Source organism: Notolepis coatsorum (genome assembly GCF_963971535.1).
Source record: "Notolepis coatsorum genome assembly, chromosome: 4".
Lineage (NCBI taxonomy): Eukaryota > Metazoa > Chordata > Actinopteri > Aulopiformes > Paralepididae > Notolepis > Notolepis coatsorum.
The window spans coordinates 36,927,159-36,945,028 of record NC_140168.1 but is presented as its reverse complement, the minus strand read 5'-3'; the positions used below and the strand labels follow the sequence as shown (position 1 = coordinate 36,945,028).

The window sequence follows — 17,870 nt, the reverse complement described above, 5'->3', positions numbered from 1 at the left end:
AAGTTCACCACCACACATTTCTAGTGGGTCATAAGTGATGACTGAGAGATATTATATTTGTATGAGTCTATACATTGGACCTCATTCTCGAACATGTTCGTAAGTATCTTTCTAACTATCTTTGTAAAAAGTTTGTACCAACAAATTTACAAAAATAGCGTGAAACGGTCTTCGTAGGTGGCCAAAATCATCGCAGCTGGGTTCCCCTAGAATGAAAAACGTCACTCATTCTTAAACTGGAAGCTCGTTCTCATACACCTTAATTTGCATACAGATACGCCCCGCCAGCTCCTTATAAGGAGAGGCTATCCATTCCGTCTGCTCCGTGCTGACCCTTATGGGGGAAAAATTCAACAGGTAGAGCGAAAGCACTTTGCGACTGATAAAATTTGTATTAGATTAGATTCAAATGTATTGTCATTATACAGCACAAGTACAATACAACATCCAACCTGAGTTCAGTATTGACACTACTAAATAAGATCTCACACTTAGATGTCATGTTCTACAGTTGGACTTACTACTATATAATACCTAATAAAACAAGTCATTAGGATAATATAAGCCTGGAACGATTAATTTCACACGTATACAGTATGTGTGTGCATGCGCTGTGCGCAGCTGCTTCACTAAGCCATTTCTCCATTAGCTCTTACGATGTGTGCACAAAGCAATATAAATAAATAAAACCAACAATAAATAATGACTATAAATGTAAAACGTAATTGTTAATGATACAAATATTGTTGTATTTATTTTTATTATAATGATTTAATTCCATGGATGTCTGTAGAATCGAAGTGAACACAATCCCCAAGGACTTCTCCCAAATGAAGCCGTTAAAAACACAGGCACACACCGGTCTGTCCGACTTACTACTGCCTTTTTGAGTTTGTAAATCGAGTTACAAAGGAATTTCTTGGTAACTTCCTCCTATGTCCGTTCGAGAATGAGGACCATTGTTTTTTAGGAAGATGCTATGCATTGTGTCTTTAAGTGAGTATAAAATGGACATTATGATTCTCTCTCATCCTTGTTTCCCCTTCATCTGTCTCAGGGGCCAATGGGTTTGAGGGGATACCCAGGAATGATGGGCCCCAAGGGAGAGGCGGTGAGTACAACACTCTGCAGGGGTGGATGTATTTTTATACTTTTCTTGAGTATTTTGCATTATTTTAGGGAAATTAATATGGTTACTCTACTACATACATTTCAAAGGAAATGTCATGTTTTACTCTGCAATATTTATCGGAACCCTTTAGTTACTAGTTACCTTCAATAGGTCTACTAATAATTAAATGTATTGCATAGAAACCTGGTTATACGCTGAAGAAACTGACTGCCCACTTTTAACAACCTATTCAATCTATGTTTAAAGGATAATGCATCAAGAGTTGAACGTACCCAACCACTGAAAAACTTGTAAAGAATGTGTTGTATAATGTATTGTTGATACTTACTTGAAGTGTGGCATTTCCACATCAATGTCATTGTCAATTAAATGTCGGCACCTTGGCAGGATTACTGTGAGAACACGAGGAGGCTGCTGAACAAGGCCTCTGGCAGCCTCTAATATTTATATTGTGCTACTGGGTCGGATCCACGGGAGTCCTGCTGCACTACTTTATGGCCCAAAGGAAGCACAAGATGTGCTTTACCAACCAAAACAACTTCACAAGGGCCGTTAATCCCTCTCCTCGCCTCTTCAAAACAAACCCACGCAGGGGGCTGACCAGGGGTCAGGTACAATTGGCAACACTTCCTTTAGCAACAGGAAGCAACAGGGTTCATGGGGAGTGTTGCCTTTGCGTGATAATTATGCTACCAATTCTTTCTGCAATGACTCATTTGTTTGCAGTAATTATAGCATGTCATGCTTGCAAATGGTGGATTTATGCGACGCGCTTTACAATTTTTGTTCCTAACATTTTACCCATTTACACACTGACGGCGGAGGCAACCGTGCAAGGAGCCAACCTGCTCATCGGGAGCAATTAGGGGTTAAGTGTCTTGCTCAAGGACACTTCGACACACTGCCCAGGAGGAGTGGGAATCGAACCGGGAACCTTCCGATTACCAGACGACTGCTCTACCTCCTGAGCCACTGTCGCCCCCAAAACGAATCAAAACTAATAGTGATATGACATTATATATTATTGTTGAGAATTCTACACATACTCAGTGCCGTCTGGGAGAAATGCGAGGCCCTGTGCTAGATTTAAACGCGACCCCCCCCCCCCCCCTAAAGGTTAAAAAAAATAAAAAATCTAATATAATACTTTTTTTATTTATAAATTTTTTTTTATTTAAAAACATTTTTTTTTAATTATTTTTTTGCATACAGTAAACGTATTCTTAAATAATAGCGCTGCCCGAGGCTGGGCATACAGTCAACGTATTCTTAAATAATAGCGCTGCCCAAGGCTTAGTGGCAATGCACCTGTACAGTTGTACACCTGGCCGTAACAGGGAAAATGCATAAAACACCCCTGGAACCTGATAAACAAGCTTAAAACCAGGTTCATTTTTCAAGCACGACATGCAGATTTGCAGTTTTGCCTTATTTGAATCGAACTCTATAAGCTTAGTACACACGTCACAAACTGCACGATGCAACACACCGAGTGAGAGAGAGAGAGAGAGACAGAGAGAGACACAGAGAGAGAGAGAGAGAGAGAGAGAGAGAGAGAGAGAGCACGACAGCGCGAGAGAGAGAGAGCGAGAGAGAGAGCAATAGAGAGAGCAAGAGAGAGAGCAAGAGAGAGAGAGCGCAAGAGAGAGAGATAGAGAGAGAGAGAGAGATCCACGGCAGGAACAGAATAGATTGCATTAAAAACTCACCCTAACGCAGAATCAGGTCCAAGAGGAAGGAGACGACCGTGGAGATGACAAAGTTCACCAGTCCCATGATATTGTCCCCCCCGTTGGGATGAACTTGGGAGTCTGTTCCTAGTTTATCTGCCACACGTTAGCACTCGATAACGTAGCTAACGCTAGCTAGCTAGGTTAGCTAACGCTAGTTAGCTGTCCCTGCCTTTAGCTAAGCTACTAGCCGACATGGCTAGCCTGACTGAACGTTCTAACACACAACAACTTTCATCTTCAGTCCATCTGCCGAACGTCCTCTTCGTCTTGGCATAACCTAATCACTATACTTGGTATTAGGGATGCCCCGATCGATCGGCCACCGATCGTTATCGGCCGATACTCAGTATAAATATGCAATCTGTGAATTCCGATAATGAGTCATATTCGCCGATAGCGGAAACCGATCAAGCGAAGCTCTCACTCGCTGTCTGTCTCAGACACACAGGACCTGCAAACTGTCGCTGCTCCTCCTCCCTAGCCCCGCCCGCCCCCGTGTAGAGTTTGTAAACACTGAGGACTGAGAGGAGGCTCCCCTGCTCGAGTCTGTAGTGCATTCGACCTGAGCTAACGTTAGCTACCTAGCTATCGTTACTGTTTAAACAAAATTACCCAGTCAACTATTCACGTTTAGTAGGCATTGTCTAACGGTATTTAGCCGGCTAGCTACCGATAGCTCCTGATATCAACAAATGATCCAGAAAGTCTAGTAGTCCATGTTCATACCTCCGTTAGCTTGCGTTAGCTTGCGTTAGCTGACGTTAGTTTACTGTTCAAAACGAAATGTCCCATTGAACTAAAGTTCTGTCTTAACGTCATCTAGCCGGCTAGCAGTAGCTACAGATAGCTCTTGATATCAATGTCTTATAACATTGATTTAATGCGTATTCGAGCTGAGGGCTTGCTGAATGTGAAATGACCAAAGAACCATAACGTTACCAATAGGGTCCCGCTGCAGCACCGGAGAATCCTTTTTGGAGCTGGAGGCTACTAGAGTACACACAGACAGTGGAGCTGTTTGCAGATAGCGAGCATTTTGACTTAAACATGGTGGCGATGTCTCGCAGATAATACAAGTACAAGTCTAATTATATAATATATATATTTTATATATATAAAAAAAAAATTTATATAAAATAATTTTTAATTTCTTTTTAATCAAAAACAATTGGTATCGGATCGGTATCGGCCGATATGGCTCACGACGATCGGTGATCGGTATCGGTGGCAAAAAACGTGATCGGGGCATCCCTACTTGGTATTGATAAGCTTACGGCACGCAGCGTTATTTCTTCTGCTCCGATGCTGCACATTTGGTTTTCAAAAGTTGGATGCTCTTGGCCAAGACATCCACTCGCTCCCGTGGATAGCGCCGAATAGACCCCGTACCTGTACCCCCTCCCATCGTGGATAATACCGGTCTTCTTCACATCTCTCTACCGACTACCAGACCGACGCCAACCAGCTCCCCCTAGTGTTAGTCCTCCCACAATGCTTTGCACAAAAGTAAACGGGTCAGTGAATGAAACCAATAGTATATCTTCAGAGCCGCAGAGCCCGGAACACTATTCTACAAACGTGTCTAATGTGAAATATATAAGCATGTAAGCAAAACTAGATTTTGCTTACATGCGAGGCCCCTTCTCGCGAGGCCCTGTGCGACCGCACTGCTCGCACGCCCCTAGCGGCGGCCCTGCACGTACTGTATAGGTTCAAACTACTTTATAGATGGTACTAAGTAGAGTTTGGAATGATGGCTTCTACATGTACCAGGGTGCCATCCCGGCCACAGAACTTCATCGCAGACGTCTCGTGGGCGAACGACAGGTGATTGTAATCCAACGACGCGCGGCAAACGTTAAATGACGACTGTGGCCAATATGAGCTGTGGAATTGTGCCGTATCGGTAGAAGCGGCGCACCGTGAGAATACCAGGAATAACGGCGCCTCTCCACCTTCACTTAAGTAAAAGAGTTGTTAACTTATTCCACCACACGGCCCTCTCTCCTCTCCACCTCTTTCATCATCATGGTCTCTAGCTACATCCTCCATCCTCCCTCCACGTGTTCCTCCTTCCTCTTGTTTTGGAACATCCTTCCTGCTATGAGCGCCAAGGAGGCACAGCTAGGCCTGCCCTGGCCATGCAAACACTATCTATTACCGGCAATGGGGACATATGGAAATGATGCTAACACAAATCTCTCCCCCGCTCTAATGAGATGGGGTTGTCTGGGTCCACTGTGCCCCCCATCTGTGGCTAATGATGCACCATAGCCATCCGTCATACTGTTAACATTAGCCGCGTTAGCCAAGTTAGCACCCAGGCTTAGTGCCAACGCAGAAGTAGCTGGCTCTCTGCGAGGCTCCCATTAGTGGAGAGAGTTAAGCAATGATCACCCCTTTCTTGCAATGAATTGTACGCTACCACAAGTTAGCGTCCTGATCCGCAGTGATTGATTATTGATTATGCATGTTTTGTTGTTGTTTTTTGTTTGTTTGTTTTATTTAGGGTCCTCGTGGTTACAAGGGCATCAACGGACCTGTAGGCCTTCCCGGGCCACCAGTACGTACCACACAAACAGACACACACACATACACACACACACACACACATCTCTATTTGAACGACCACATCAAACAAGAGGTGGACGTGGGCAAACACTGCGGCATGGTAATGCTGGACCTCCAAAATACTTTCGACACTGTCAATCACTCCATTCTGATTGACAAGCTAAAAGCAATTGGTTTTGAAAATACTTCATCAGTGAGCTGGATGCAATCCTACCTGGAGGGGAGAGAACAGATGGTGGAGGTGAACGGTACACTGTCCCCTCCCTCCCAGTGAGCTGTGGTGTTCCACAAGGAAGCATACTAGGACCGTTACTGTTCCTAATTTATGCAAATGACATGTCATCAGCTTGTGACTGCAACTTGTTCCTGTTCGCGGACGACTCAGCCCTGCTGGTCTCTGACAGGGACAAGTTGCAGGTTGAGAAAAAGCCCTCAGCTCCGAACTCGGCAGAATCTGCACCTGGCTCGCTGATAACAAACTATCATTACACATGGGTAAAACAGAGTCCATTCTCTTTGGATCAAATAACAAACTCAGCAAGGCCAACGGCTTCTCTGTTACAGTGGGTGACAATTATTGTCACAAGGAAAGATAAAATTACCTACCTGGGTTCCATCCTAGAGGCAAATCTTTCCTGTGACAAAATGGCAACCAATGTAATAAAAAAAGTCAACCAACGAACAAGATTCTTGTACCGGATCTCCTTTCTGGTAAACAAGAATACCTTGAAGACTCTAACAGGAGCACTCATTCAAGGGTACTACGACTATGCTTGCACCTCATGGTACCAAAGCACCTGCAATTAGAAACTGGCCCCGGTAAATGTCCAAACCACTCTCCACCCACCCACCCAACCCCCTACAATGTACAGTTCCTTCCCCTTCGAATGTATATATTTTTCTTTTAAGATTTATTTCTCTTAAACAGTACTGTATATTGTGTATATGTTATGTATGTCATAAATGTCTTGATTAATTGAAAATGGGGGTCCCTGATGTAAACAAGACGAAAGTCTTTCTCTGGTATGCATCCTCTTCACAATTGTTTGTATTGAGCCGTACTGTATTGTACCCATTCTGCAATCTGTTAATACAGTTTTCAATCAATCAATCAATCAAACATACACAATTGAGTTGCTATAATACTGTCTGTTGCTAACAGGGCGAGGAAGGACCCCAGGGACCACCTGGCGAGGCGGGAGACAAGGGAGACTTGGTGAGTCTCAGTCACAACTCTTTCTTCAAGGTTGCATTCACAATGCTGTGAGGCAGACAGAGAGATCCAATACAACCATTCACCCGTATTATAGCCCAAGTGCTGGTGATTATGACCATAATGATGATGATGATGATGACTCTCTCGTCCTCTCACAGGGCAGCCGGGGTATCCAGGGGCCGCAGGGCGCTGTCGGCAAGAAGGGAGAGAACGTGAGTGAACAACCGACTGACCTACAACTGAATCTCAAACCTCAAGGCCTCTTTCCTCAACCCTCCGATCACGACCGTCGCTTCACGCAGACAACTTTGTCACGGTGTGGAGGATGGAGAGAAGAGGGCGGAGTCTGAGAGAGGTCGCTAAAGAGCACTTACGTAACGCCGCGGTGTATTGTAACCTCTGTGTGCTTCCTCAGGGTCTGCCCGGTATCGACGGGAAGGACGGAACACCCGGGATCCCTGGGATCAAGGTAGGGAGCGGTAACCATAGCAATTGAGGGTATTGTGATGCTAGAGGTGTCATGGCTTTTGATCTCAGTGGAACGCTCACAACGTCCTTCTCTCTCTTCCTGCAGGGTGGCCCAGGGCAGGCTGGGAGGCCCGGTCTTTCTGGTAATCAGGGAGCCGCGGTGAGTCATATGTGTGTGTGTGTGTGTGTGTGTGTGTGTGTGTGTGTGTGTGTGTGTGTGTGTGTGTTTCCATACATGTTACATTTGTGTTTGTAGTGTTGTCGTAATGACACTACGTCTGTGTACTCGTCCGAGACCAAATTAAGACTTCAAAATGCAGTCAGCTTCGAGATGAGAACTTCAAAATGCCACCTCTATTGCTATAACGCTGTGTGTTTGTGTGTGTATGTGTGTGTGTGTGTGTGTGTGTGTGTGTGTGTGTGTGTGTGTGTGTGTGTGTGTGTGTTTGTGTACATGTGTGTGTACCTGGGTGTGAGTGCGGTAGCTGTAACGACCTCACTGTAGCCACATGCAAACATGGCTGTCTATAAATGAGCCCATCAGCACCCAGACCAGGCAGGCAACAGGTGTGTCTGACCTCTTCAGATGAGCTACAGAGCCAGAACAAAGCAGGCAGATTCTGCTGGGCGCACATTGTTTTCTGGGCACACATTCAGGTTAACAGTGACTTTTGACCAGTGTTGGGCAAGTTACTTTAAAAAAGTCACTAGTTACAGTTACTTCTTCCAAAAAGTTACTAAATTACTTACTCAGTTACAAATTATAAAAGTAACTAGTTACTTCAGAAAGTAACTATTGCGTTACTTTCAAGTAGATTTTTTACATAAACAACGTACACAAATCTAAACTATTTTAATGTTGCTGTGGGACAAAGTGAGACTAGCCTCCAATCAAATGCCAGATATTATAATTACTATGTTTATATAGTGGATCATACAAATACAAACACAATAGATGTTTTGGAACTTTTGATATGTATTGCCCCTCAACAGGCCACAACTGGGCAACATTAAATTATGCTTGTTAAGCACTATACCAAAAATAAATAACAAATATATACTGATTGATTGAACATTTTAATTAACAGATTGTAGAATGGGTACAGTACAGTACAGCTCAATACACACAATTGTTAAGGGGATGCAGACCAGAGAAAGACTTTCGTCTTGTTTACATCAGGGTCCCCCATTTTCAATTCATGACATTTATGACATACACAACATACTAGGGATGCTCGATATTGGCTTTTTTACCGATACCGATATACCGATATTGTCCAACTCTTAATTTCCGATATCAACCGATACCGATATATGCAGGGTTTCCCCCCCCCAAAACGGAATAATTTCAGGTAATTTACATTACATATCTCTTGTTGTGGAATTAACACAACATTATGCATACTTTTGACAATAAATAAAATCAGAATTTGTTCTTACTTGCTTGCCTGGGTAAATAAAGGTTATAGAAATAAAATAAAAACCGATACCGATATTTTCCGATATCACATTTTAATGCCAATATCGGCCGATAATATCGGTAGGCCGATAATATCGGACATCCCTACAACATACAGATATATATATATATCTCTGAGCACCTGAAGACTGTGCTATTAAACCAGGAAGTGCAGCACTATGTTGATAAGGCTGTCAGCAGTAGACTAGAGCCTCCACTACTGTAGTGCCCTGCGCTGCAACACAACTAACACAAGAGCGAACAAAAAACGCTCATGGACCCGCAGTCTGTTGTTGACTGCCTCGCTTGTGTTGTTCGTTGGATTTGTTTTGGATTATTTGGGCTCGCCAAACAAACTATCAAAACGTACACGGACCCGCGGTCTCTCGTTGACTGAGACTCGCTTGTGTTGTCGCTGTCTGTCAAAGTCTGATCGCTGTCGGAATGAAGCACTTCCTGTGCCGTTTAGTGCTACATTCTGGGAGTGTTAGTCTAGCACTGAACATGCTCCTCCTGTCAGCCAAGTCTGTGTATAGTGGGTGGGAAGGGTTGTCCCTGATGGCATGGTAGCAAGGCTCCTCCTCTCCGCCACCACCACTAGAGAGTCCAGCTCCACCCCAACCACATTACTGGCCTTCCTGACCAGCTTATCCAGCCTGTTTGCGTCCCCCGCTCTCAGTCTCAGTCTCATTACTACCACCACCACCATGACCACCTCCACCACTACCATCACCAGCACCACATTACTACTACCACCAGCAGCACCACCCCCGCCATTACCACCACCACCCCTGCCATTACCACCACCACCACCACCCCTGCCATTACCACCACCACCACCAGCCCTGCCATTACCACCACCACCACACCACCCCTGCCATTACCACCACCACCACCACCCCTGCCATTACCACCACCACCACCACCCCTGCCATTACCACCACCACCCCTGCCATTACCACCACCACCACACCACCCCTGCCATTACCACCACCACCACCACCCCTGCCATTACCACCACCACCACCACCCCTGCCATTACCACCACCACCAACACCCCTGCCATTACTACCACCACCACTACCATCACCAGCACCACATTACTACCACCACCAGTAACACCACCAACACAACCACTACATTACCACCAGCACCACATTACTACCACCACCACAACTACCATTACTACCACCGACACCACTACCAACACCACCAGCAACAGCAGCACCACCAGCACCACTATCAACACCACAGCAGCAGCACCACCACCACCACTATCAACACCACCACCACTATCACCACCACCACCACCACTATCAACACCACAGCAGCAGCACCACCACTATCAACACCACCACCACTATCACCACCACCACCACCACTATCAACACCACAGCAGCAGCACCACCACCACCACCACCACTATCAACACCACCAACACCACCACCACTATCAACACCACCACCACTATCACCACTATCAACACCACCAACACCACCACCACTATCAACACCACCACCACTATCAACACCACCAACACCACCACCACTATCACCACCACCACCACCACCACTATCAACACCACCAACACCACCACCACTATCACCACCACTATCAACACCAGCAACACCACTAACACTACCAACACCACCAACACCAGCACCAGCACTACCACTACCAACACCACCAACAACAACATCACCACCACCAACACAGATATTTACACTTAGCACTTCCTGCATCTTTATATGTATCAAAGGTATATGCACTGATAGTACTTTCTCACTAGAGTCCTTCAGTATGGCCTTATATATAGTCCTACACCTTCAGTATGGTCTGATATAGAGTACTGATCCATCACTTTTACTCAGTAAAGGATTTGGATTAATTTAGGGTTTTTGGACTACAACGATATAAGAAGCACATAATCAATCTATAACCATTAGTATGTTTTAACATACTTCTACCAGGAAATTGCAGAAGATCAAGTCGCTTTGTTTCATGTAGCTCTTGGTATTTGATTTTAGTATTGGGGGAAATTCTCCAACATCAATGCTCTGTTTAGCCCAGTGTCAGTCCGATATCCCATAGCAGTATATCCCAGATCAAATCATTTGTACTTGCCATTGTGACAAACTGTGTACAGTACATGATAACTTTCACTGCATTTACTATTCAACATTTTGGTCTGTCTTTAGGGATTGCCTGGGAGCCCAGGGACCAAGGGTGGTCTCGGAGTTGCGGTAAGTACACACCATACACCATATACCATACACTATACACTATACACCATACACTATACACTATACACTATACACTATACACCATACACTATACACCATACACCATACACCATACACTATACACTATACACTATACACCATACACCATACACTATACACTATACACCATATACCATACACTATACACTATACACCATATACCATACACTATACACCATACACTATATACCATACACTATACACTATACACCATATACCATACACTATACACTATACACCATACAGTGACTCTGGCACTGCAATGGAATGGAATTGCAATGGAAATTTGTTTACAATATTCTCTCTCTCTCTCTCTACCTCTCTCGCCCCTCCATTTCAGGGTGAGGCTGGTCCTAGAGGTCATGTTGGCCAGGCTGGTGCGCCTGGACCTCTGGTAAGACTCGTTATTCCATCATAGTCCTACATTACCTTATTTGCCCTTATTTGTTTTCTTGAGGAATAGAGAAAAAACTAGCTGATTTACTAATACCATTAAGACATTATCAGCACGTCTGAGAGAGACTTACTACTAGGCCGGCGCAGCCAGGTGCATTGGAGAGATAGTATAATAGTGAAGTCATTGAAGTGACACCTGCTCTCTGATGTGTCTCTAAGGGTGAGCCAGGTCTCCCTGGGGATGCTGGTATGGAGGGAGTCCCGGGCCCTAAGGTAAGGACTCATTATCCTTATCACATTTAAACCAGACACTAACAACCCCCGCTACTGCAGATCAATAATGCCCATCACGTCTGTCTCCCCACAGGGCGACCGGGGCGAGAGAGGAATTGTCGGGCCGATGGGGATAGTCGGAAAGACTGTACGTATAATATACTCCGCTGCGACTCCACAGACATGTCATTTCTTTGTTGTGTTCTCTGTGCAAATAAACGCTTGATGTATCCTTTACAGGGAGGCAAGGGTGAGAGAGGACCAATCGGTGTTCCGGGTGCCCAGGGTCTTAGCGGAACCAAGGGTGACAAGGTGTGTGTGTGTGTGTGTGTGTGTGTCTGTGCAAACATATGTCTACATGCCTCAGTATGTGTTCATGTATTTATTATTAAATTATATATATATATATATATTTATTTGTACATGAGTTGGTGTTGCTTCTCTGCACCAGTGCATCTATTGATTGATTTAGTTACACAGATCAATCCATTGGGGGCAGTGTTTACCCACGAATACCAGCCACATAAACCCACAGTAAATCACTGGCTGTACATGGGGTCTAAGCAATATAAATGATAATCTTACAGTGATCATCTCCTACGTCTTATGAAACGGCATCTTTCTTACTTTGTGGCGTCTGCCGCGTCCATGCCTTGAATCAATATGTTGTCCTCGCTCTTCATGACTCTGTATTATGGATTCCTCTGCTATAACGTTATTCACGGCTCGTCCTCTTTTCGCAGGGATTCCAAGGCAAAGTTGGGTCGAAGGGAGACTTTGTGAGTAGCGAGACGACACTTTGCTAAGCCGACCTTGGCTGAGATTTGACCCTGAGATTTGACACCTGTCTCTCACCGTTATTATCAATCAATCAATCTCTCTCTCTCTCCCTCTCTCATATAGGGTGATCCTGGCGTTGAGGGATTGGCTGGGGAGAAAGGTGAACAGGTACTGCAGATAGACCTATTCGCTCTACCTATGAGACCTCGGGGGCAGAGAAAAAATAAAAAAATTTAAACATTTCTGTCTGGACATTTTTCAAGCGGGCTACAGTGTTATGCACCGAGTCCAAATCCAATGTTCCAGTATCATTATGCAATGATCTTTCTTCACTGCCTTACATTTGAATGATTTACACAAATCGTAAACGTACGCTCAATGGGCATCATTCGTCGAGCTAAATAATGTCAAAACACACTATCAAACTCGTACTTATAATGAGTACTTGAAACGGCTGATATTAGTGCATATTAGTGTTTGTGGCACAGCATTTGATCAACCGTTTACACACCGAGAAATACTGACAAACGAGGCCCAAAAGTGAGCTTTTAAAAGTTAAAATAAACTTTGTGATGAACAGCATCCAATTATACAGTCATAATCATTAGTGTTTAAACGGAATGCAAATCCTTATCATGACCCAGATGGCAAATAATCCATGTGCCATGACAGTATAGCAAAGATGATGATCTGTCAAATCCACGATGCATCGTTGTAAAACATTCACTTACAATATTCAGTCTTGGATCTGCTGTTGAAATATATTTCCAATGCAGACATTGTAAATGGGGTTTGGTGAGTTGAAAAATGATGGTTATTTTTTCCTCCATTGGCAGGGTTTGTCTGGTGAGCCAGGACCAAAAGGACAGGTGAGCAGGGTGTTGTGTTGTACAGTAAAAATATGGAAATTATCCTAATCAATGTCTTTCCTATCAATTTATTCTCCTGAATCATTCCTTTAAAGACAAACTGTGTAAAACCTCCTTCCTTCCTATCCCCCTCCTTCCTACCCCCTTCCTTCATATCCCCCTTCTTCCCTCTATCCTTCCTTCCTATCCCCCCTCCTTCCTTCCTACCCCTTCTCCTCCCCCCTTCCTTTCCTCCCTATTTCCTTCCTATCTCCCCTCCTTCCCTCCTTCCTTCTGCCCGTCTTCTTTCCTACAACAGATAGTCCTACAGACGCTCTTTCCTGCTAAAAAGAAAACTTAGTTTATGTCTTCATTGTCTTCCATATCTTTGTCCTTTTGTACATCTCTCCATGCATTCACCCTTCCTCTCTCCCGCCCGGGGTACAGCAAGGAGTGAGGGGCGACCTCGGAAACAATGGCCCCACGGGTGACTCCGGCAAACCAGGAGACCAGGGCCCAGCGGGACTTCCAGGCCCCAGGGGTCTCTACGGAGAGAGGGGAATACCGGGCATGTCTGGCATACAGGGGAATTCGGTAGGTATACCAGAGATGTTAGAGGAGACAGCAGGGACGTTCAGAGACATTTTGGGAGGCAGGTGCGAACAATGCCACTGACCCTTAGCTGCCAGAGATGTACCCCTCCTGGGGACTTGGTGTTCACATCTGTAAGTCGCTTTGGATAAAAGTGTGTAAATACAGGGGGAAAACATTTTAAAATGTTAATACTGTCAAACTTTACCTATAAGCATAACCAATACGACCGGCAGTTTAGCCAACTGTCTCTCTCTGTTATACAGACTGTAGTTTCACTTCTGATCACAGCCAAACGCCGTAATGAAATAGGTTGTGATGGAACATAAACAAACACTGATTACTGATTGATTGACCTACTTCATCAAGGGAGTAGGTTAATGGCTCTCGCAGCTTATTGGGCCACATCAATGTTTGCGTCTTTTTGATCTACCCAATCTGCCGCTCTTTTATCCAGGGACGGGACGCATCGGACCAGCACATCATTGAAGTGGTGCTGAAGATGCTCCAGGGTGAGAGAGTAGACCTGGATTCCTATCTTTCATGTCCATTTGAAGATTCTGATGAGCTCATTCCCCCAGCCCCCCTTCATGTCCCGAGCAATCAGTTCGCCATCATCAAAGGAATGATATGATTTTAATCTAAATCATTTTCCGTAGTAAAATAATCACGTCTGCCTCTCTCTGCTATCCCCCCCCCCCCCCCCCCCCCTCTCTCTCTCTCTCTCTCTCTCAGAGAGGCTAGCGGCGGTGGCGGTGAGCGCCAAGAGAGCCGTCCTGGGTGGAGCAGGTGTTATGGGACCCCCCGGCCCTCCCGGACCCGCGGGAGCAACCGGCCCTCAGGGAGCGCACGGTGTCATCGGGGCACGCGGTGTCCCTGGCATCTTCGGAGGCCCCGGACAGATCGGAAACACCGGCCTGAAAGGTAGGGAGAGGGAGAGGGAGAGAGAGAGAGAGAGAGAGAGAGAGCGGATAATGGTCAACGGTCGAAGTCTCAGAAGCCAGAGTCCCTTGGCGACTGAAGAGTCGACGCCGTGACTCGGCTCAGTCTCCTGATCCGTCTTTCTCGTTGCCCTTTTCTCCAGGAAAGAGAGGACTGAAGGGAGACAGAGGAGATCCTGGTAAACCTCACCCAGGCGCGGCCGGACCCCCGGGCATACCAGGTACGTGACAGACCGTCGCAGAGGTGCCCCGAAGAAGTGTGTTTTGGGTTTAGCCAGGAACACACAGACTGTTTAACCTGTTAGGGTATCGATGTGTCATCGGTGATGACTTTCACGCGTACACACATAACACCAGACTCCGTTTCTCCGTCCGTCGCTTTTCCAGAAGAAGTCTCTCCATCACATTCCGTCAAAAACGACTTGCGCGGACGCTAACACTTCTCCGGCGTCAAGAGAGGTGTAATCCGTCAAGGAGTAGGATGAATACACCCGACATTACCTCACACACACACACCCACATTTGTCATCTCAAACGGAGAAGATACTCATCCTGTTCCTCGTTTGTGCAATGATGGATCGCTCACTCCGAAGCGGGAGGTATGCCTGTGAGAGCGGTTCGACGGAAGGTAGGGATATCGAAAAGAGCACTGTACGTGTGGGGGAATGCGACCGACAAGAAGGGATGTATACGTGCGTAGAAGCCGCCACAACAGTTAAGATTGGTGCGGTCCGCTGCCGGCGGTGAGCCAACGATAAAATTAAACTGGCACCACGCTATTCTTTAACCAGGCCAACCTGTCAAAAAACAATGGCAGGTACAAAAGACCATAGGTGAAGGAGAGGATTAAAACAGTGGCTAAGAGACTCCCACAATAATGGCTCCTATAAACCACCGTGCCACGAGGGAGCCCGCTCAAAGGCATTTTAAAGGCGTCATTAACTTCAGTCATTTAGCAGATGCTCTCATGTCGGATGGCTCGCAGCTCCTGCTTATCGTGAAAAGTTAAAATAGGAACGCAACAGTGCACACACTTCAAACGCAAAATAACCTATAATGCACACTCAATCAAATAAACGTGTGCGTAGACACACGCTCGCGCACACCGTGTCCTCGGCGGAATGGAAATCAAAATAACCGCCGTTCCTCTCCCTTCTCAGGTGCTCCCGGCATCGACGGCGTGGCTCGCGACGCCAGGCCAGGCGAGAGAGGACCCCAGGGCTCGGCCGGAGAGGCCGGTCGCCCCGGTAAGGCGGGTCCAGAGGGTCTGCCAGGGTTCTGCGAGGCGGCCATGTGCCTGGCGGCCTCGGCCTACACGTCCCCCAGACTAATGGATGCGGGAAGGATCAAAGGACCCAACATCTAGAGTCACACCTCTCCACCCACACCACCGGGAAGACGGAGAGAGAGGGAGGATAATGAGAGAGAGGAGAGATAGAGGGAGAGAAGGAGAAAGAGACCACTCTTCTCAGCTGGACAACATCGAGAGCGAGGAGTGGGGGGCGATATTATGGTGACTGATGTTGCCCCCCCCTGAAACTGACAACTTGTAAGTTCTGACTGATCGAGGTTGTGAAACACTCCGATCTGATACACTCCAATATCAACAGCCACTCACCTGCACAGATCCACCTGAATCCACAAGCTCTGCTTCAACATTGGATGGTGTCAGTGTCAGTCACATCCCCAATACCCCACCCCCTCCTCTTGACAATGAAACAGGGAGATATGCAAACTGGTTTCCGCCATCTACACGCCATAGGCTATCTACGGGCTGAGAAGATCAGACACCCGACGTTGAGTCCACTGACTGGTGCTTTCATTTGATACCACGGTCACTTTGAATGGTATATTTATATATGCAATATTACGTTTGAAATGTTTTGAAAATGCCAACACCCCCCCCACACACACATCTCTTCTAACATCAAATCTGATGCCTTTACAAGTGTACAAAAAGGTCCAATAAATATTTGCAATCCAAATGAATCTTCAGTACTGTACTGTACCTGGTTAAGATGTATTCCTGAACCCCCGTCACCTGTAAGCTTTATTGAAATCCCAGTCCTTTTTATTTTTTACCTCGTGTGTACATTGCTTCACCCCCCCGCCCCCCCTTTTTTACACAAGTCTCATATTAGAAACTAACGACTAGCTTTATCTCTTTCTCTTGTTGCCTGGCAACAACATATCCCGATGGCAACTCCCATCTCCCACAATGCAGTGCTGTAAATCTTTGTAAATGTGTGTTGATTATTATGTAGAGAAGGAAAAAAAAGTGAATGGGCTATGAAAAGAAAAAAAATACCCTGTGTTAATGAATTCAGTCGGTAATAAAGTTTCCACAGAAATAACTTTTTCTCTCCCCCCATAATCAGTCACAGTAAGAATGTGCCACTGTCAGCTCTTCCACAAGATGTCGAGGCTTTTGTAAGATAATCATTGTTTCCATTAACGGAGGCCATTAATGCCACTGTCGGCTTTCAGCGGGACGTCAACACTTCTATAATATGACTGATTATTTTCATTCAACAAAGGCTATTTATTGTTCTTTATATGAATCATCTGTAAAGAAAAAGATTTCTTTCTTTTTTTATTTCCTGGGTGTTCAGCTCAACCCGAACCAATAAAGAGGAACCTTTTGTAAAATCCAATGTTCTTCTCTATCATGTGGGGGAATAGAAAATCTCTTAAGCTAAGCTTAGCTTCTTTTGGCTGCGTATGATTTAATTTCTCCTATCCTGAATCTTTGGCAGAATCACTTCCAGTATCCTTTGCTGCGTGTAATAAAATATCCTGCTCCCAAAGCTGCAGACGCTCAGCTTTTGTCAAATATTCTTTCCCTGCCAGGACTACAGGTGCCGAACATTTTTCAGTGCCGAGCACAGTAATGAAATAAAAAAAACGACCCAAAACATTATTTCCCTGCCAGGACCACAACCTCTCTCACAGTGCCTGACACAGGAATTGTAAGTATACACTGGTGAACAAGTAGTAGGACACTCACACACACAGACCTATTTCTTGGAAAGAAAATAAGAACACACATAATTCATTTCTGCTTTCAAATAGTATCTTTTTTCTGAAAGGTTTCATAAAAAAACATCTTTAGGCACACGATAGCATGGACAGAAGTGACACATTAAGACACACACCAGCACATACACAAATGAGAGTGTG

At 45.4% G+C, this 17,870-nt stretch overlaps 1 protein-coding gene across 1 annotated transcript in view; it reads left to right on the top strand.

Moving 5' to 3' along the window:
- col9a2 (procollagen, type IX, alpha 2) overlaps nt 1–17,511 on the top strand; it is a gene marked incomplete at its 5' end in the record, with an annotated part of 66,022 nt that extends 48,511 nt beyond the window's left edge. Inside the window, 19 exons of the mRNA XM_084311912.1 lie at nt 1,058–1,111; nt 5,375–5,428; nt 6,599–6,652; nt 6,811–6,864; nt 7,068–7,121; nt 7,227–7,280; nt 10,778–10,822; nt 11,202–11,255; nt 11,477–11,530; nt 11,625–11,678; nt 11,771–11,842; nt 12,274–12,309; nt 12,434–12,478; nt 13,147–13,179; nt 13,606–13,752; nt 14,207–14,261; nt 14,485–14,673; nt 14,834–14,911; nt 15,851–17,511. Of these exons, the coding sequence (XP_084168038.1) occupies nt 1,058–1,111; nt 5,375–5,428; nt 6,599–6,652; nt 6,811–6,864; nt 7,068–7,121; nt 7,227–7,280; nt 10,778–10,822; nt 11,202–11,255; nt 11,477–11,530; nt 11,625–11,678; nt 11,771–11,842; nt 12,274–12,309; nt 12,434–12,478; nt 13,147–13,179; nt 13,606–13,752; nt 14,207–14,261; nt 14,485–14,673; nt 14,834–14,911; nt 15,851–16,056 (1,392 nt within the window). The 3' untranslated portion in view covers nt 16,057–17,511. The remainder of the gene's footprint in view (nt 1–1,057; nt 1,112–5,374; nt 5,429–6,598; nt 6,653–6,810; nt 6,865–7,067; nt 7,122–7,226; nt 7,281–10,777; nt 10,823–11,201; nt 11,256–11,476; nt 11,531–11,624; nt 11,679–11,770; nt 11,843–12,273; nt 12,310–12,433; nt 12,479–13,146; nt 13,180–13,605; nt 13,753–14,206; nt 14,262–14,484; nt 14,674–14,833; nt 14,912–15,850) is intronic.
- Nucleotides 17,512–17,870: the final 359 nt, after the last annotated feature.